The sequence below is a fragment of the Diadema setosum genome, chromosome 9 (genome assembly GCF_964275005.1).
Source record: "Diadema setosum chromosome 9, eeDiaSeto1, whole genome shotgun sequence".
In the NCBI taxonomy this organism is placed as follows: Eukaryota; Metazoa; Echinodermata; class Echinoidea; order Diadematoida; family Diadematidae; genus Diadema; species Diadema setosum.
This window is the reverse complement of record NC_092693.1, coordinates 40,063,834-40,085,811: the sequence shown is the minus strand read 5'-3', so window position 1 is coordinate 40,085,811 and position 21,978 is coordinate 40,063,834. Positions and strand designations below refer to the sequence as shown.

The 21,978-nt window shown below is 38.2% G+C and overlaps 1 protein-coding gene across 1 annotated transcript in view; it reads right to left on the bottom strand.

The window, feature by feature from the left end:
• LOC140233050 (uncharacterized) overlaps positions 1–21,978 on the bottom strand; it is a 48,587-nt gene that overhangs the window by 21,771 nt on the left and 4,838 nt on the right. The window contains exon 2 of the mRNA XM_072313160.1: positions 8,140–8,912. Within this exon, the coding sequence (XP_072169261.1) occupies positions 8,140–8,880 (741 nt within the window). The 5' untranslated portion in view covers positions 8,881–8,912. The remainder of the gene's footprint in view (positions 1–8,139; positions 8,913–21,978) is intronic.

Below are 21,978 nucleotides of genomic sequence, written 5' to 3'. Positions count from 1 at the left end.
AAATTGTAGCATTATGTATGATGTAGCAATCCATACATATCGTCGCTGGGGTGACAAGACCTCGTATCTACAAAATGTCAAATGTTCTGGAGAGCCAAAAAACAAGGCGGGCAAAGCACTATGGCGAATGGGAAAGCCTTTCCTTTGACATGCTGTGGTGGCTTCATTTTTGGAGTAAGACACTTAGGATTGGACAGGACATCACTTAACCCATTATTTGACCATTGATTCAAAAAAGTAATTTTCACCAAAATTTCAGATACAAGGTCTTGTCACCCCAGCGATGATATGATACTTTACATTTTGACATACCCTCTTCTTTATTATGATATTGCAACCTGGTGTAGGTGCATGGAGGTATCCAGTGATGAGTTGAAAATTTTGAAATCCTGTTCATGAACTCATATGCACAGCTTCAAGTTCATAATCGCTTCTGTCAGTCCAAAATGTAGTGAGTCTATCATAAACCACAGGAAAATATAACCCAATCATGTTACTTTACACATGTGGCTATTATAGATGAAAACTTGCATTAAAGCAATGCAGCTGGTTTCTTTTGTGATCTTCTTTTCCTCAGTCTTTTCCCAGCATCATATTTTGTTTTCTGGTTTGTTTGTTTGTTTGTTTGTTTTTCCTAAAAGGCTTTATACCTGGTTCATGCACTCTTTACAGGAAAGTTTACTCTCACTTCCTCTCTTTGTGTTTTTCACTGGTATAACAATAATCAGCAGAGGATGTATCGCAATCTACTATTCTTGATATTTAAACCTGTTAAAGTTCTAGAACTCATCTGTATTTGTTTTGACACATGATATATAAACACCTGTCTTTTCTGTAAACTCCAAACAAACTTGATATTCACATCTCATATCCATTGAGTTGTAAGATCAATGCCACGATCTCCCTATCACAAACACAAACATATCTCAGACATGTGTATTCTCTGATTAGACGTGCGAGGTCATTATGTCAAGTACATCCAATGTCAGAGAATACAACACACTTGCCATTAGGTTGCCCATTACAGTCAGTTCACATAAAGACTGTAGTTTGTGTTTACACACAAACATAAAGTCTGACATGTGAGCACCTTTCTTTATTAATACTTGCACAAGACTCACATTACAGAAGAGACAGGCATTCTTTTGAATCAATACAGTGAAGCCATGACAATGGGTGAGAGAAATCTTATGAGCACTAAGTCAGACAACAATACGACTGTTAAATGGTAAATTACCCTAAATATACATGTGGATTCAGTGACTATAGAAATATCACCACACATCAGTGTTAAGGTATAACAGACCGGTAGGCCCTATTCATCTAAAACATATGCAATATCAGACAATGTGATAAAAAGTTACAAATTTCCCAAGTTTTATTTACAAGTCTGTGTGCTGTCATCACTGAATAAGAAGACTACAACAATTCCTGATGTCAAAGTATACATAACATTAGCTAAAAACAACATTTTATTGCTGTAAGGTGGACGTGATGGCAAGCAGCATTTATGAGGATTGCACGAATAATCATTATATCACAGATGCTTACACATGTATCTCTATGAATTTGAAAACCAAAGTCTCAATTTTTTTCAGATACTATGCAATTATGCCCCATTCTCAAATCACAATATATCTGACTGATCATTATTCTGAGCTTATTCAAGCAGGAATAACATTGTTTTATCCTTTTCTTCCTAAAAAGTTGATTCTTTTTGTTAGTTTTCTGTGCACAAAAGAAAACTGTGAGGTTGTTAAGTTTATGCCCTGTGGGTCCTGAAGAGAATAAACTGAACATGTTTGATATCAGCATCTTATAAAAAGAGCTGCACCATTTCAGAAAGAGGGAAAATACAGGGGGGTATCATATATTATATAATATGTGTGCATTACAGCTATACCACTCTCTATCTGAGAAGAGTAAGGCAGTAACAGAGCTGGAGAGGAATAGAGTTCTTTCCCATTCTGTTTAGATTTTTTTTTTCTTAAATGGGAGGTGTGACAAAACAAAAACCTTTGACCTAAAGGCCTAGAAAAATTTTCCTTGTCTCACATTAATTTTTTTTTCACATTCCTAGCATGATTCATGACCTTATTCACCAGGGTATTTATAATGCACTTTTCATGCAGTAATACAGAATTGCTTGAAAACATTATATTCAAGCTGATGATTGATCTGTTATTTCAGTCGCTGAGTCTGTTTCAAAGCTAGTGGGAAGCAAGAGATTAAAAGAGAGAATGCTGAGGTGGATATATCAAATAATAAATTTGTCGGTTGAAGAGCATTGACCAGCGTGTGATATCACATGTATCTAATTCTTTCTGTAAATTATTCACTACGCCCTTCTATCAAGCTGCACACCTTGAATTTTATACTACATTCATAAAAGTGTTGCAGAAGTGTAATATGTATCTTGTATTTACTCTTAACACATTGCTAATATATTGAAGTCTCCACAAAGTCACTCCTATTCATTCTATGACTGAGTGAATAACTTCAAAGCACAGCTTCGTCTAAGCTTTCACTCAATCACTACACTAATAGGAACCAGATGGCAGAAGATTTCATAATTCCCACACACCCTCCCTCCCTCCCCCCCCCCCAAAAAAAAAGGAGAGATATGGAGAGAGAGAGAGAAGGAGAGATAAAGTGAGAGGACAAGAAATTGACGGGGGGGGGGGGGAATAAGAAAAGTGAAAAATAAATTCCTAATTGAATAAGCACCAAGTTCTTTACTTCTTGCAATAAGAGACAACAGTCAACAACAACAAAAGACCAGAAGGAAAGGAGAATGACAAATGAACAGAGCTAAAAGGAAAGCAGGAAGGAAGGAAAATTAATAAGGTATATAAAAACATCACAAATATGTATCGATGTAGATTTTGATTCATCCAGGTAGTATGCTAAAAGCGTGTAAATTAAATCTGTTCGACTGGACTTACTAGTGATATTCACGGACAGAACAGTTTTGTGACTGGTCCGAGTCACTTCTTCAGCTCTGTCTAGCTGGCAAGCATTCACCCATGGAGGGGGTATGGGCAATGTTACTGCTCTCTCCATGATTTCCAGTCAAACAGATTTAACTGACACGCTTTTATCAGAAATATAGCAAACAGCACGTATAAACATAGACACTACACAAGACAAATACTTCTACTCAAATCATTCATGAGTACACAGGTTGGACAGATATTATGAAACAGAAATCTACAGGCACTACGCCCACTCAAGGCTCATTTTTCCTTCTAGGATAAAGATCTATGCCTATGTGCATGTTTACATAAATATACAGGTTTAACTGAAAAACATCATAGCAGGTCCCAGCAGAAGTGAGTTGCTATGACCTATAAAAACAACAACCGATAGGAAGATAAATCTCAGCTTTACACGCTTTTAACTTCACAGTCCAAACTAAGACATTCACACTGAACTAGAACCAAGGAATATTACTAATCAAGATGTCTTGAAAGCGACCCAAACTCTCCCTCTGTGCTGCATCCTGGTTAGTTTTGGGGTGCACAGTTTGCCAGGTGATGTGCGATACTCAATACAACCTTTGTAGGACTAGCAAAATGAGACTTTTACTGCTAAAGTGATATCCATAGCACTTGACACAGACACAAACAACGGACAACTTATACAGATGGTCTGAAAAGTACATTGTAAGACTAGTATCTAAGAAAAGAAATCAATTCAGTCTAGGACAGACTATCCTTGCCATAAAAATTGTTGCCGATTTCACCAATATACGAGCATGGACCCTAGTAGGGTCCATGATACGAGATAAACACAACTATCACATGTCAATGTGTGGCCAACCACCTTTACGAAGGACAATATGGGGCCGTATTCTGAGAGCTTATTAAGTGTCTGATTAGCACTTAAATACCGAATTGGTATTCTGAGAGCATGATTAAGTAGGGGGTATATTAACTGCCATAGCAACAAGCGTTTTGGCGGGAAGGACCTACGCGTTTGCGCGTATCAATGCGCGTACACCTCTGAGAGGACTTAATCACAGAGTTAATTACGAATCGGTATTCTGAGGGTGTAATTAAGTATGAAAGTTAATGGAAAACTTAATGATACCAAAGAGCGTCATTAACTACTCCGATGTCACGCATTACATCGTGTTTTCTCTGCCACAACGATGCTTACCGTCTTTGGTAACCGAGGAGCGGTTGAATCTTGTTATCATGGTATCCGTAGAATTCAGAGAAAAAAGAAATGTACCCGATCTTCGAGGAATTTTGTCATTTTATGTGAGCAAAGAGGTTGAGATCTTCGCGTGCGTAGGTGAGGGGTTGTAATCAAATACCGGAGTGTGCGCACGGAGCTCTTGGGTTGTAATTACAGGGGGCGTGGAGGAGCGCGCATTGAGGGCATATTTGCGCGTGTAATCATCATTTTGGCTTCTAACAACGCGTCTGATTGGATGGAATAACAATTAGATGGGAAGGACCTAAGATAATTACAGGGGACTTAATCATACCTTAATTACGTCCTCAGAATACCGATTTTGCCCATGATTAAGGGCCTATTAACTTCACGACTTAATCACGAAGTTAATTACAGACTTAATTACGACCTCAGAATACCACCCATGATGTACTAACTGCACACCAATAAAGAAGAATGGAAGAGATATGGTTTGTAAGGTGAACAGATCTTTTTCTTCTTGTATGGCACGATGTGCTTGGTTGACACATTTGTTGACTATTTCTAGTCACCTGGGGCAAGCCATGAGGGGTGGACATTACTTGCCTATCGTCGCTGGGGTGACAAGACCTCGTACGATCTACAAAATGTCAAATGTTCAGGAGAGCCAAAAAACATGGCGGCCAAAGCACTGTGGCGAATGGGAGAGCCTTTCCTTTGACATGCTGTGGTGGCTTCATTTTTGGAGTAAGACAGTTGGGATTTGGACAGGACATCACTTAACCCATTATTTGACCATTTTAAAAAAAAAGTCATTTTCACCAAAATTGCAGATACAAGGTCTTGTCACCCCAGCGACGCTATATTTTTTGGTATGTGTGTGCAGTGGATAGGAAAAGAAAGAAAAACAACAAGAAAGAAATAGTATACAATACATTCAATAATTTGAGACTGATCAGTTACAGACAGAGTACACAGAAAAACAAATATAACATGAAATGAATGATTTAAATATGAACTCATGAGGAAACACAATTATGTGAAAGATATGGGAGGAAATGGTATGAACAAATATTGTTATGAAATAGCCTCCTGAACTGTTATAGTCATGTATGCTGCTATTCATTCCCACTATCATAATGGAGATACCCCGCAGTGTGCCCAAGGATATCACTGCAGTGTAATGTTCCACATCATGAACACTATGAACACCATTCTCCGTCTGAGTGTGTGTGTGTGTGTGTGTGTGCCTATGTGAGTGAGCATGTACAAGTAAGTATGTTCTTTCTTACTCTCTTTACATAATGACTAGAAAAGAACAATTCTATAAATTGAATAGACTCAGAGATTCATCGTTTTTGCAGGAATCAGTGTCAGGTTGATCAGAGTGATCCGCGCTAATTAAGTACAATATAAAGCATGCAGACTGAAACTGAAATTAGCATACCAATATGGACTGCCTGATTTACATAGAATCTAGCAAGTTGTTTGAAGAATATTATTACAATCATTTTTATAGTAATCATCATTATCATTATCCTTATCACTTTTATCACCATTATCATTATCATTTTTATCATCATTATTATCATCATTATCACTTTTATCATCATTATTATCATCATTATCACTTTTATCATCATTACTATTGATATTATCAGTAGTAATAGTAGTAATAGTAGTAGTAGTAGTAATAGTAGTAGTAGTAGTAGTAGTAAAATAGTAGTAGTAGTAATAGTAGTAATAGTAGTAGTAGTAGTAGTAGTAGTAGTAGTAAAATAGTAGTAGTAGTAGTAGTAGTAATAGTAGTAGTAGTAAGTAGTAGTAGTAGTAGTAGTAATAGTAATAGTAGTAGTAGTAGTAGGGCAATTCCGCGGTTAGTAACGTTACATTTGAACAAATTTAGATATTTGTTTTTACCACTAAATTACCATTTATTCATTTCAAGTCAAAATTATGTCAAAAACATGTTCATCCTTCCCAGGTTTATGATACAGAAAAGAATGAACACAATCCAAGAAATAGTAGAATTGCTATAGCAACTTAAAGGGCTGGTTAGTAACGTTACGAAAAAAGGACATGACAAAAAAATCAATGTTTTGTAACAAAAAGTGTGCAAAAATTCAAGTTACTTCAAACAAAGTGTTGCATTAATTTCAAGTATTGCACCATGACAAATGTTCGTGCAACTTTTTTTAGCAGTTCGACCGATAATTTTTTAGCTAGACCCCCAAAAGCATGGTTAGTAACGTTACGGTTAGTAACGTTACATTTGTCCGGAGTAATTCCGCAGGTCATTTCACCCTTTTGTAATTGACAAAATATCACATGACTTCTGGAGTATTTAAATGTATTCATCTTTTACCCTTTAGCAAAACTTTGAAGAAAAAATTTCAAAGGAACCCACTGTAATTTGCATTTAAGTGAATTTCAGCGTCCCCAGTCCCACATGTACATTTTAAATGATGGTTTTAGATCTCGCAAAATCAATAAATACGAAAAATAAAATCTACTGAATTTAAAAGACCCTAATGATTGGTGAACATCCATGGCATTAGTTGATACCTAGATTAAAGGGTAAGATAAAGAGGCACATTTCTTTTATCCATGTCATGTCCACCTAACTGCGGAATTGCCCAGTAGTAGTAGTAGTAGTAGTAATAGTAGTAGTAGTAGTAGTAGAAATAGAAGTAGTAGTAGTAGTAGTAGTAGTAGTAGTAGTAGTAGTAATAGTAGTAGTAGTAGTAGAAATAGAAGTAGTAGTAGTAGTAGTAGTAATAGTAGTAGTAGTAATAGTAGTAGTAGTAGTAGTAGAAATACTAGTAGTAGTAGTAGTAGTAGTAGTAGTAGTAGAAGTAGTAGTAGTAATGGTATCACTATCATCATCACTACCAAGTAATTGTCAATAACTTAGTCTGCATGATACTTCAACCAATACACACACAACAGAGAAATAATGAATAACTTAAAATTGACAGATATTATACTCTTTCTTTTGATGTTTCCACTTTTATTTGTATTTGGATATCTTTTATGCATATCTTACAGCAGAATTCCTTCTGATCAATATTCACATTTCATCAAATAAAAACAAGTTTATTTTACTATTTTACTACTGAGTTAAAATGACAACTTCTTTATATTTTACCAGGTGCCTGACTATATCAAATCAATGTGATGTTTGTACACTGTAAATATCAAAACCACAAGTCTCTTAAAGGGGACTTTTAGAAGGATTTAGAATCATATCTGAGAAGCAGTCATGCAGTTTTACAGCTGCCATAAAATAGCCATACATGTATTCATGTGTATGTAAAATCAAATCAACTAACAACACAATGGCTGCACTGCCTCCTTTGTGCCTCAGACTACAGCTTGACATTTGCATGCTATTTCCATCACCGCTCTTTCATCCTAATGCTGTGCTTGGAAATCAATACACTCAAAAAGTCAATATTCTTCACGAGGTATTATAACGTAAATGTTAAAATGTAAATCCATAAGCTCCATGGCACAGCAGAAGAGAAGTATTACTTGAAATCTATGCGGGCCTTGGTATCGGATCACAGACTCAAGCTCTGTGTGATAACATATCAGCTCCAGCTTATTTGTAAACAAATTCAACTCTGTGATTTGCTCCAGTGTGAAATAATGTGAGCAGTGGCAGTATTCCTCAGGAGCTATTAACAGGTATTATGTATGCACACATTATATGTTAATAGGAGCATAATCTAATGGTTTCTACAGCCAAACCAATTTTTAATCAGTCTGGACTTGAAGAAATGTTTAATGCTACAATTAAAGGCAGCTGTGACTTAACAAATTGTTGTGTACACAAAGACAATGAATTGGGGATAGAATAGATGGACAAAAAGATCTGTCTTATGCATAAAGACTCTGTATGCACATGAGAGAGAGACAGAGATACAGAAAGCACAAGAAAGTATGAAAAATAGAGAGAGAGAGAGAGATACTCACTGTGAACTTTGACCTCTGCTCCATGACCTCATAACCAGTAATAGGGACGTAAAGTTCTTCCAGCTCTGCAGGGTCTCCTTCTTCTGTGCTATCATAGATGAGGGGTGAGTAACCCAGGATGGAGCCAGCTACGTTCCCCATCCTGTCTTCCCTCAGTTCTTCCCAACCGTCACTATCCTCCTCTTCTTCTCCTCCTCCTCCTCTTCCTCCTCTCTGCCTATAACCCTGTCTATCCCGACTAAAATCCTGCGTGAGCTGATTTGGAAAGCGCTGGCTGACTGGCGGTGGAGTACTGTGAAAGACGGGAGTACTTGAAGCAGCAGTAGAAGCGTTAGAAGTACTGGGCCGACAAGACTGGTCTGGTAAAACACTTTCTCCTACTTCAATACCGGAGGACAGTGTGGGCGTCTCCTGCCCGGTGGTGTGGTCACCACATGGTATCTGGCAATCAGTGGCTTGAGAGTCAGGAGATAAGGTCGCACTGCTTGCTTGAGTGACATCTGAGCTATGACTGTCTGGGGCAGCAGGAGACACACACGACTGACTGGGTGGACTGTCTGTCAGCTGCCCATTGGTGGCGCTGTTCAGTTTGCCTGGTTGGTTGGATTGTGGACTTGTACTCACAGTAGGCCTACAAATTGTATGTTGTGTATTCACCTTGTGGTTTGACCCCTCCTTGGCTTCTAGACTTCCTGGGGTCACCTCCTGGGCTAGGACTACCTCTTCCTCACTGTCTGACATGGTGAACCCTCTGGGATGCTGAGCATTTACATCTGTGACAAAAGATACAAAATAAACATATAGATGAAATATTTTAGGGGCACATCACGGAATGATTGCTGCATCCTAAACATCTCAAACTACAACTCAGTGTTTACATTTCTGCACACTATAAGTAATCAAATCGGAATGCATACAGTTTTACACACTTATAATTTAGTCCACCACAATAAAGGGTGAAGACTATACAAGATCTAAAAAAGAACTGTAATGGGTTGCTCCTTGCCAAAGAATATGCAAACATTTTAGATACAATATAAATTTTCAGATACTTGTAAAAGTGAGCCAGCTTGTTCTCACAGTTGACACAAGCGAGTCTGAAGCAGGATGCTGTCAGGGAGGTGCCACCTCCCTGATGCTGTCTATAGATAGCCATGATAAAGAGAGTACCAGTACCAGTATTATTCAGGCCTCCTTCCAGCCCCATAGAAACCATCATCCTAAAGACAGCTCAGTGATCTGAGGTTAGCTAATTTAGAGAGGAGTGGTCATTGGGGAGGAAGATAATGAGACACGCTGCTGGGAATGACATCATGCTAGACTCCTGGCAGGCACTGATGAGAATTCCTGCTAATGAATTCAACATCCACCATCGAGACTCCACACAAAGGTTGCTTCAGAACACATACACACACTGTGAACATTCAGCAGGATGTCTGTGCAAAACTTACCAGAAACCTGTCATCTTGTCATATACACTGTACTGCACATGTGATAGTCACTGAGTCAGTACTACAATAACTCCTCTGACACAAAACCAAATATGAAATAAACTTTGATTCTATTGTCATTCTTGTACTGGAAGGAATAAAAGAAAAGCCACAAGAGAGAGAAAAACAATAGACAAAGTTAGTGATGTAAAGGGATACGTTAAATACACACTATATGCATGCAAATATATGTTTGCAGCCTACGGCATGATATGTGAGCAGATATCTTGTTACAGCTACTACAGCTAACCACCTTCACATACAGCTTGTAGCTGACTACAAAAGGGAAATCAAGATCCTTCAAGAATAAAAACATGACACATTAAAATATTCTACAGTATTTCTTTACATCTCTAACAGACAGAAATACTGTGGGTGTAGAGAGAACTGGAGTGGTCTGTATGTTTATGATATAAGAATACTGTACTAGTAGATATCGAGACATCTTATGGGGAGTTTCTATGTGTAGGTTACTATAGAGTCATTCTTTTAAGGTAAAAGACACTCTTCATCTCCAAAATACTATTTTGTGTGATACATTGTACTTTATGAGCATTTGGTATTTGGTCATTAGTTCTTCCTCATCAAAGAAGTGGACCTGTCAACAACAACAAAAAAGAAATGCTGTATTAGGGTTTCAAATGTGTCTAGGCGTGTGAGAGTACTTGCAACAGAAAAAAAAAAGCATCTAAAAATTCTGATGCTTGCGAAAAAAAGTCTGAAGTACATTATACTGTAAGAACTTCAATGCATTTGAACAGCATGAGAAAGGCTTGTTTTTGGGCAGAGTAAAACAGTCGTGTGAGAGTACTTGCAACAGAAAAAAAAAAAAGCATCTAAAAATTCTGATACTTGCGAAAAAAGTCTGAAGTACATTATACTGTCAGAACTTCAATGCATTTGAACAGCATGAGAAAGGCTTGTTTTTGGGCAGAGTAAAAAAGTCTTATATCAGATTAAACTCCGATCTCACCTGTCCCTGTGTGTTTGATGTGCTTGTTGAACACAAAAAGGCAAGCGCTATATTGTATATAAATCCACTAATGATACTAAAGTCAGCCAGTTATTTTTTTTGTTGTAACATACTTTGAAAGGACTGACAATCAATGACCAACTCCATCTCAGAACAAACTACCAGTAATAGAGCACCACATTTTGATGAGAAAGAAAAGACAACCATGAAGCACATGATCCTTTGTATAGAACATACACGTGTACATGTACAGGCCACACTGAGAGCAATGGGGTAAACCAGCTCAATATGATTTGGTGCCATTCTGAACTGAGTAAACAATAGAGCAAGACAATGGCCTTGGTGGTATACATCTCACTGAAAGCAAGATCAATGGAGGGACTGTATACATAAAGAGAGGGGGAGATTCATATTATACATAATGTATTCTCTCTAGAGTATTATGCATCATGCTACCCACACCTAAATGTACGGTACATCATCAACATACATTGTAGTAATGGCTTAGTTGGTACATTTTCTCTATAAAAGCATGACAGAACACAGGACATCAGATTCATAGACCATTTACTACTAAAAAAAAGAATCTTCATATACCTCAGTATAGTACCACCTTGACAATAATAATTTCATCGCCTGCAATGGAAAATAACAAGCCTATTTACTACATTCAAGGGTAGATGAGATTTTGTTTATTCTACAAATGTATGTAATAGCAGCACCCATGGAAATCCACGGGTCAGAGGGCTTTTATTTTTTTTATTTTCCACATTTTTAATGATGAAATAAAACAAACACTTTCCCATTCCTTCATGAAAGTGTGCTACTCTCGTCTACCCGCCAGGTAATTGCTTTATTTATCACAGAACTTGAGTTTGGAGGGGTTAGCAGCACCCGTTGAAATCCAACGGTATTGTCTTGTTTTCCCTCACCTCCCCGCTCAATATGCACACACACACACACACACACACAATATCCATCCCCGCATAAAATAAACAAAACCAAAAACAACTTGAAAATTCGGGGAAAACTACTAAAAATGCGTTGTTATAACATTCCAAGAAAATTCTGCCAAAAGATTCTTCCTGTCGAAATGAGGAGATTTTAACTTTGAAATTACCCACCCCCATCCCCGCGCACGTGCCTCCATCGCAGGCACCTGTGGAAATCCACGGCTCTCAGGGCCTTGTACAGTGTGTATTTGTTTTGTTTTGTTTTGTTTTGTTTTTTCATTGATATTTCTTTTCCTGCGCATTAGCATAGAACAAATCAAATATTTTCGCCTTCGTTTGCTCCCTCCTTTTTGCTTGTTTTTTCCACCCAACTTTGTGTGATGGATCATAGAACCATCCATGTTTCTGCTTCAGACTGTTCATTATTATCATTATCTCTCTTATTGTTATTGTGATTAATATCATTAAATATAAATCACCTTTATTGTTATCTGTTATTATTATCATTTGGGGAGGGGGAGATCATAGTCATTGGGTGTTTGGACGCATTGATAAAGGGAAAAAATGGGGAAGGAAAAAGATAAGGATTGTGAATATTTTTTTTTCATTCATGTAAGAGGTACTCTTCACTTAAGAGGTTCAAATAGCTTTTGATACATTTATTCTTAAACATTGAAAAAATCGACCCGTTATAATATAACGGGGAATTATAAAGGGGAATTAACAAATTCCCCTTTGATTCATTGCTAAATATATGTATATATATATATATGTATATATATATATATATATATATATATATATATATATATATATATATATATATATATATATATATATATATATATATATATATATATATATATATTACTGTGTCCCACACTCTAAATGGCTCTACCCCCCCCCCCCCCCAATGATTAAAAGTCCTCTGGGCGGAAGAGGCACTTTTCTTTAGACAATCCTGTGTAAACTGTCCAAAACCGATTCACTGCAATCACGTATACGTGATCTTGTGCCGAGTAGGCCTAAGTCATGAAATTAGTGTTATTGTTGTTGTTGTTGTTGTTGTTGTTGTGCTTTCCCATGGAAAGTACACTCGCGATAATTCCACTGCTCAGTTTTACCAACACAAAGAGAAAAATTGAGGGAGAGAGTGAGGAAAGGATCGAGAGCTATAGGCAAATTTCCAGAGAGCGTTATTTTCTTGGAATTTATTGTAACGTTTCAAGACACTTTTTCCTTCGTCACATTCCATTTACACAACCGACATGTACAGCTCTATCACCCACGCCTTTTTTCCAAGTTTTAGGAGCGTATATCTAGTCCATGCAAGCGAGTCATCGAGTCAACTCTCGCGGGTGTCATGACATATACAACACTCAAAAAAAAAAAAAAAAAAAAAAAAAAAAAACGTTAATGGCCAACACAACGATTTTAGGAAATGCCCGTCACTTGAGCTATGGCCATCCCCTCCTAACACCTGTGCTGAGGAGCCGGTCCATGGAATAGGACTTTAGAATAACCCCCCTTGCTGCTATCACAGATCAACTTAGCAGCACCTGTGGAAATTCGAGGGTTGTCTTCTTTGCCCAAAGATTCTTCCCGTCGAAGCACGGGGGGAGGGGGGTGCCATTGACATTTTGCCCTGCATATCTCCCCTCCTCCATGCCATTTACCCTCAGTCTCGACGCCCGTTGGAAAAAAAAAAAGATACATGAGCCCTTTCTGGCCCCAACGCACGTACACATCTTTTCTCTTCATGGAAAAGCTTAAAAATGGCGTATGTCGAAGTGAAGTGAATAACATTTATTTTTTAACACGTCGTCATTTAGAAAAAAAAAATCCCACACAACGACAATAATGTTTACATATCCTCACCCGTTTATCTGCTTCAGACTGTACCTTATCATTATTGTTATTATTTTGAATACTATTATTACATCATCATTTAATCATTATTATTTGGAGAGGGGGAGATCATAGTCATTAAGTTTAATAAGTACGTAGGCACCCGTGGGAATCCATGGGTCTCAGGGCCTCGTATTTTTTCTTTAATATTTCTTTTCCCACGTTATGGGAGAAAGAAGAATATTTTTGTCTTTATTTGCTCCCTCTTTTTTTATTTTTATCACCAAAACTTGGTTTGACGGACTATAGAACCACCCATTTCATTTCCACTTGTAACTTCAAAAATAGGCGGTCGGCAAAGCGAGGTTTTCCCCCTCGTTCGCACATGTCTTATGAATATTCATGTTTACAGCAGTTATGCAGTAAACGAATGGACAGCGGCGCGTGTAATCTGAAATAGAAGGGCACGATCGGCAAGGACAAAATTTAAGTTGATATTTAGCCGTTCTAAACAGTCTGACTACAATGATAAATGTTTCATAAAGTTGTTCGTAAAGTTACGAACGACTTACGAGCGACTGGTGATCAGTTCTTGTGGTGAATTATTGAAATTCTAGTAAGTATAGCACATCGCAACTGATCACCAGTTGCTCTTAAGTTGTTCGTAACTTTACGAACAGCTTTATGAAACACCCCCCCCCCCGACTTGAGAGTAAACTAAATGACGTACCTGAGCTGCATAGTATCCTGTAGTTGTGCAAAATGAAATAAAATAACAGCATTCGTTGTTTTCATTTGGGCACGCTAATGGCGAACTGTACGTAAATGCCCTTAAGTATGACCGCGCCGTGTATTACCATATGAGAGCCCGCACGGAGAGTGTTTCATGTAACCATCATCAATACATACACAGGCACAGGCCTGTATATCTGATATGGAAGGGCACGATCGGCAAGGACAAAATTTAAGTGGATATTTAGCCGTTGAGATCAGTGCTAAACAGTCTGAGTACAATGATACCCGACTTGAGAGTAAACTAAATGATGTAGCTGAGCTGCACAGGATCCTGTAGTTTCGCGAAATAACATACGGCATTCGTATAGCTTCCTGTGTACCGAGAACGCATCATGATATGCAATGCAACACAGCGACAGGCTCAATGCATACACACCACACTCTCCGCGATATATTGCCCGTACCCATAGTGCGTGTATCATGTCTCCGCGAACGATCAGCTGGGCGAGCGACCACAGATTGTATAGAGTTCTGTGTGTGCGACCTGAGCCTGCGAGCTGGCGCGAGCTGTATATAACCCGTATACATCGTGTGCGTGTGTGTGCGTACGCGCAAACGCTGCATGTTGTTGTTTGTCTTTTGTTTTTCTTTGTTTTTTGTACCGCTCTCGACATCGACACGATGGAGGAGCGCGGCCGAAACCCGGCCGACCGAATAGAAGAGACCCTCCCGCTGCTGACGACACCGGTCTGGGGGGCCCGGAGCCGACGGCTTCGGAGGAGATAGCTCTACAAAAAACAGCTCTCTCGATTACTTATAAAGATGTAGGTTATAGAAAGCAAACTCAATATGAATTTAATATTTTGTGGTGATCATTAATTAGTCTTTGATATGTTCTCTTTCTTTCTTTCTTTTTTAATTCATTCATATCCTCTCTTTACCTCACTTTTAGTAGGCAGTAAGTTACAGCTCTGAAATACCTCCACAGAATGTTCTGTTGACAAATATGAAACTTTCTTTAAACTTAGGTAAACAATCATGTGTGACTTGTAAAAATGATTTGCAGTACCAACTGTTATTCTATTTCAGCTGCTAACAACAAAGTGTAAGCCTCAGAACTGTCCAAATATGTACATCAGCCATGCTGTCTCCTTGTTCATGGATGTGTTTCTACAGCTTCTACAGCTTCTAGGGTGTACTTCACTACAGAGCATGCAAAGACCAAAGAATGAAAAGTGAAGTAAAGCATGTCCCACATAAGGCTCCCTCTGTCCTTGCCAGGATGCATGGATCTATTTTGATCAGTATGCAGCATATTTCATCCCCCGGGGCCTTCAGTCTAATGAACAGAAAATGCAGACTCCGCTACTGAACTTAATTTCATTAGCCTGGTGCACAAATTTCTTTACCAAATATGCCTCCTAATGCAGAATCCTAAATATGATAGATACATGGTATTGTACTCCCAGGGTCCTTGGCTGGATGACTCTCACAGAATGCTGCAGTTGAATCACATCAACCTGGTTGGATGGGGAGTCATCAATATTACTCTTCATTTGGTAGAAAATATGGCAAAATGATCTAAAAGCAGCAGGAATTCAGCTTATGAAAATAAAAAATGAATGATGTCAATATCCCCAAACATACACAAAATTGGGTCTTAGTGCAATGTCTTCCTTGGTCACATAAAGACCTAAAACTATGAATATCTCAGGGTAGTGAAGGCTCATCCAAATTGAAGTAACAAAATAGAAATGGTGCTACACCGCCCAAATAATGAGATAATAATGTACTCATTGGATATCATTGCTTTATATTGCAGTATAGCACACACACACACACAAAAAAAAAAAAAATAGCGTGAAATAGTACAAGTGCAAGTGTGATCCAAATCCTACCCAATAGCAAGGTACACTGTATTTTCATCTGAATGCAATATTTTCCTTGACTTTTGGCAGTCCAGTACTGCACACTGAAATGGCATGATAATTCCTCATCTAGTGTACATCTTTGAGGTGTGGGCACTAGTGTACACTTCTCACACAGCTGGCTTGCTAGTTTTGTAATTGTCAAAATTTCAAACATTTACAGTCAATTTTTGCAACAAATACCATGAACAAGAAAGTTGGTGTGCATAGGTGTTGTAGAGAAATGTAATGCTGTCAAAGAGCATGACAAAAACAGGCAACAACAGGAGTAAATATCAATATTTTGAGGAACTCCATAATTTTCATTCCCATGTCCTGCTTATAATCTCCCTACAACTATCAGTGCTTGACACATCTACATGGCCAAGCAGACTTGACCACTGCTGACAGTCAAAATGACAATAATAAAGGCACATACTGTTTCAATTTGCCACCCATGCCCATTTGGTAAAGTTCTACAAAATGAATGCAAAGGAATGCATTCTGAAATAACTTATAAGCACAGTATTTCGGTGGAATCCAGCATCGACTTCAAATTTCAGGATACTTCTATGATCAGCTGAATGGTGCCATCCAAATTATCATGCTAAATTAGAAATATGCTGTGTCCCAACGGATTATGATATAAAATTGTGTTTGTTTGTTTTTTCTTCATATTATCAGGAAGCATGTCGTCATTGAAACATAATTCAGTTTTCAAATACCACTGAGACTTGATTGTACAAATCTGGGTAAAATATTAAGGGAATGGAATGGAGAGGTAGGGCATGAAAATTTGTGCTTCAGGACATTAAAATTGAATAATAAGTGTCCACAAAAATTGCTTGAATGAATACTCTACTCTTGATTCAGGCATATCAAGAGTGTAAATATCCCACACAAACACATGAGTGCATCCATACATTCTATTTCAAAAATCTATAGGGTTTTGAGAAATATTAATCATTGACTAATTATGCAAATATCAAAAGTACTGGGTTACAAATTATACCTTTTACGTGTGTGTGCCATTTTACAATGTACTCTGGATATACAGTATAGTGTACTGGATCACACAAACACATGTATATGTGTGTAAATCAATATTCTCTGCACAAACTGCCTATGGATCAGTCCTTTTAATGCATAAAATGGGGGTGAAGGAACATTCTGTCTCTCATAAAATAAACATCCAATAAGTTTAACAGCCATCTGACTACTGGTGAGTGACGCATAGAAACTACACTTAGATACTTACCATCTGTTACTATACAATTTTGCCTCTAATGTTTAGCAGCTGACTGTATATCTTTAAAAAATAATAAATAAATATAAAAAATAAATAGTAATATTAAACAAAGGGGGTCCTGCAACAATTTGAAAATCTGCTTACCCAACAAGGCAAGTGGTTTAAAAGTAAAAGCAAAAACTAGAAACAAAAAAAAAAAGTTATGTAGCACCCTGGCAGAGGTTGAAAACCTCCACATTTTGGGCAGACCAGAATGGCTGCACTATCTCACACACATGGTAAAATTGGCCACAGATTTCATCATCTCATCATTATCATCAAATTGGCACCTGTAACTTTTACTGATTTTCTAATATTGGAGAAAGATTAGAGGAAACTGATAAAATTCAGACAGGGTGTACAGTAGAAATGAATTTGAGAACAAACCAAGAACTTCAGTCTTTCAAGATGTGCCATGAATTTTATGCTCTGAATTTCGCAACTTAGAGGGTTTTTTTTTTTGAAAATTAGGCAACCAAACCAAGCAGTATGCATAAATTTACAATAAAAGGTTCAAATTATCAAGCATATTTTACTCTTACAAAATACTAAAATAGAATAAATAAAATATTCAAAATGTTAGCGCACTAACCACATACAAAAATGTGGATTATGGGACTGTATAGCCCTTTTTACACTTGTGTTTCTTAACCCCGGACTTTCTCTGACCCAGGACTATCGTTAATCCCATACCAATTTTTTCAGCTTTTTACACTGGCCAATTAGTCCCGTACTATCTCTTGTCCGGGGCTAAGGAGAAAACTGACCTTTTTACACTCGTATTTCTTAGCCCCGGACTTTCCAAACCACATGAATATTCATGATTACGCTGTGCACTGTACACGTACACGCACGCACCGCCAGCACTTGATTACCTCGTTTCTGATTGGTCAGTGGGGGTCGGACTTCGTCTCCATCGCTTAGCCCCGGATTATTTTTTCATTCTGTTTACACTCACTTGCTTGGCACCGCAATTGCGGTGCTAACCCTGCTATTTTGCAGGGCCAGATAGTACGGGATTATCGGTGGGGCTAGCCCACTTTGGCAAAAATGAGTGTAAACAGAAAGTGGGCTAAGGATAGTCCCGTACCAACGGTGGGGCTAAGGCCCCCCCCCCCCCCCCCCCCCTTAGCCCCACCGTTGGTACGGGACTAAGCAAAAATTTACAAGTGTAAAAAGCCCTTTAGTGTTTTAAGGCAATGTCTTGATCAACAGAACTAAAAGTAATCACTAACAATGCTTTGCTCAATGTCATGAGATATTCATCAACCAGGTTGACACATTATGCCTTTATGGAGGTACAGTATTTAGCCATCAGCACACACAGTGATTTGTGACTACGTTGTCATTATCAGTGGTTTCCTTCCTGTAGGCCATTCTGGGCATTGCTGCATTAAAAAAAAAAAAAAAAAAAAAAAAAAAATCTAAAAAAAGAGACATACAAAGTAAACAAACAAATATCCCATAAAAAAAAAGAAATAAAAACTAGAAAAGCACTCTGAGAGCGCAGACCTCCGCCAAGCATGCTGCTCATTTCCACCACTGATTTTGTTCTTCCATAGAGATAGTAGTGATTTCCACCCATACATACATAATGTAGCACTGTGTGCTGAAAGTCTCCCGATTTCCCAATATAGAAGTCCTTGATACGTCATAAACCCTCAGCTGCACGGCGCGCCTCTCCCTAGCAGAAACTAGAGCACGCACTTTAGTGCGCGCATGCAAACCTCAAATACGTGCAGCCTGAACTCCCTAGTTCATTGACCCTACTTGCCAAAATATCAAAAATCCTTCATAAATTCCAAAAAAATTCTCGGATCACTACCAAAAGTTAATCTTTTGTTACTTGTGTCATTTTCAACCTTTCCTGCAAGTTTCATTCAAAGCCGTTAACTATTTTTTGAGTTATTTTGCACACGGACAAACTAACTAACTAAAGGGCTTTTTACACTTGTAAATTTTTGCTTAGTCCCGTACCAACGGTGGGGCTAAGGGGGGCCTTAGCCCCACCGTTGGTACGGGACTATCCTTAGCCCACTTTCTGTTTACACTCGTTTTTGCCAAAGTGGGCTAGCCCCACCGATAGTCCGGTACTATCTGGCCCTGCAAAATAGCAGGGTTAGCACCGCAATTGCGGTGCCAAGCAAGTGAGTGTAAACAGAACGAAAAAATAATCCGGGGCTAAGCGACGGAGACGAAGTCCGACCCTCACTGACCAATCAGAAACGAGGTAATCAAGTGCTGCCGGTGCGTGCGTGTACGTGTACAGTACACAGCGTAATCATGAATATTCATGTGGTTTGGAAAGTCCGGGGCTAAGAAATACAAGTGTAAAAAGGTCAGTTTTCTCCTTAGCCCCGGACAAGAGATAGTACGGGACTAATTGGCGAGTGTAAAAAGCTGAAAAAATTGGTACGGGACTAACAATAGTCCTGGGTCAGAGAAAGTCCGGGGTTAAGAAACACAAGTGTAAAAAGGGCTTAACAAACACACGAACACACAAACCAACAGTAATGAAAACATAACCTCCTCCCTTGGTAAAAACAGAGCAAAAAGAAAAATTAATGGACAACTCTCTCATGCATGAATTATATAGTAAGAAAAATGACAATAGGCCCTCCGCTAGCAAGCTACCTGTACTTTAGCACCAACATGACAATACACAGTCAGTAAGAGCACGGCATGAATAACGCGGGTAGAGTAGAATTGTAGGATTTTACGTGATGAAACTCACAATACTGTGTCACAGTACGTCATTGGTCTTGGCATTGTCATCCCGTTTGAATGCACAAGTTGTAATGCAATGTAAACAAACCACAATAGCTTGATCACTATATGGAAAACCATAATGGATTGCTTTACTTTTGGTCAGTCTTTGCATTTGTTTTTAAATCTCTTTCTTTCTTGTGTTGTCTTTTATAACCTGTCCTTCATCTGCATTAAACAGGTACTCTACATGCAGTTTGAGTTTTTACATACATCCATTTTTTTAACATATATCCATTCTTTATTTCACAGAGAATTTCGACTTCTTAGACTTTATTAATAAATCTTACAGTTTTCATCCTTCAGAAGTTTGGATTTGTCAGTTCGATAGCACAAACAACCCGAAAACAAACGTACAATCATTGTCACTTGTGGTGACATGACTAACGCACAATATCAAATCTGTGTACAAAGTGCAAAATTTTTTTATGGTGAAGATAAAGAATGAGAGTAGCTTACATTGTATGTAGTCTGAGAGGACTTGGATGGTCAGTAAAGCAAATCCGTAAAAACGATAATCGTCATGGTCACTGGTCACCACTATTCAACAAAATCACCTAGCAAATCTCAATCTCAGTCTAGCTTCCCATAAACCTTGATTTTTGCACCAGTGTACTCCCATATCTCAGACCAAAGAGGGATTGATTACACAGTGACAGCAAACACTTTCACACCCCTTGCCACACCAGAGTAAAGATCACGTCATCATAAAATGCACCAAGTCATGTGTGTCTGTGAGATGTCCTATTGGTCTTTTTGCATCCTGAAAGTGCCATTGTTCTGCTGTAGACTCCATGTGTATACTCCCACAGTATATTTTCGTATGCAGACTTGTTAGCATGTACATATTAATAATGATTAAAAAAAAGCAGGACAATATCAAATAATTATATTCCTGTCAATAAACAAGTAACCTGAGAAACCTTGATCACAGCTCTAACCAGAGAAAAGAAAAAAACTTGAGTTACCCATTCAGAGATAAGTTGAAAGCTGAGCAGGTTTTCATGTTGGCCTTCAAAGTTACCTAAAATAATCACAATTTAGATGTAAAGCAAGCAAAGACTTCTATTCTGGCTAACAAACTGAGCAGTAAAACTTCTTTTGTCTATCCACTGTAACATTGGATAAGACTACACAATGTAAGAGCCATTCATCATATACACGGTTGTACAACTCACATGTACAATGTACATCTGCATCTTTTATTTATGACCATGGTCAGTGACTTTCATACAATACACTACTGTACGAGCTGAAATTTTCGCGGTGGTTTTATTTTCGCGAATTTCGCGAATCGCCTTTGAACCGCGAAAATAACGACAAGCGAAAATAACAACGCGCAAATAGTTACGTTCAGTTAGACCGTCGCAACCGCGAAATTAACAACACGCGCAAATGTCCTCCAAGTAGCAATTCGCGAAAATATCTGTACGCGAAAATTTCAGCTCGTACAGAATACAAAATAAAAATCCTGCAGATGAATCATAAATTGAAGGACAAAAAAATGACTGGAGGAACCATCTGACTTCCTGTCAGAATGCTGGAAGAGCCTCAAATAATGCATCACTGGTACAGAGTGTATGATACAGTGGGGTTCCTGCCTGCAGACTGGTACAGAGTGTATGATACAGTGGGGTTCCTGCTTGCAGACTGGAAATTTTCTAATGAGGATGAGATTCCCTCTTCCTTCCTCAGATTAATCTTCTCTTCAATAAATGCATACAGTACATGTCATACACCAGTACTTCCAGCTCAAAAAAAGACAACTATAGGTAACTCAAAAAGTAGTTTTATCTTATTCAAATACACTAAGTGCAAATTTCAAGAAATATTGGGTATAGACAATGGTTTTCTGATGAGCACTGGTCATGTGATGGTC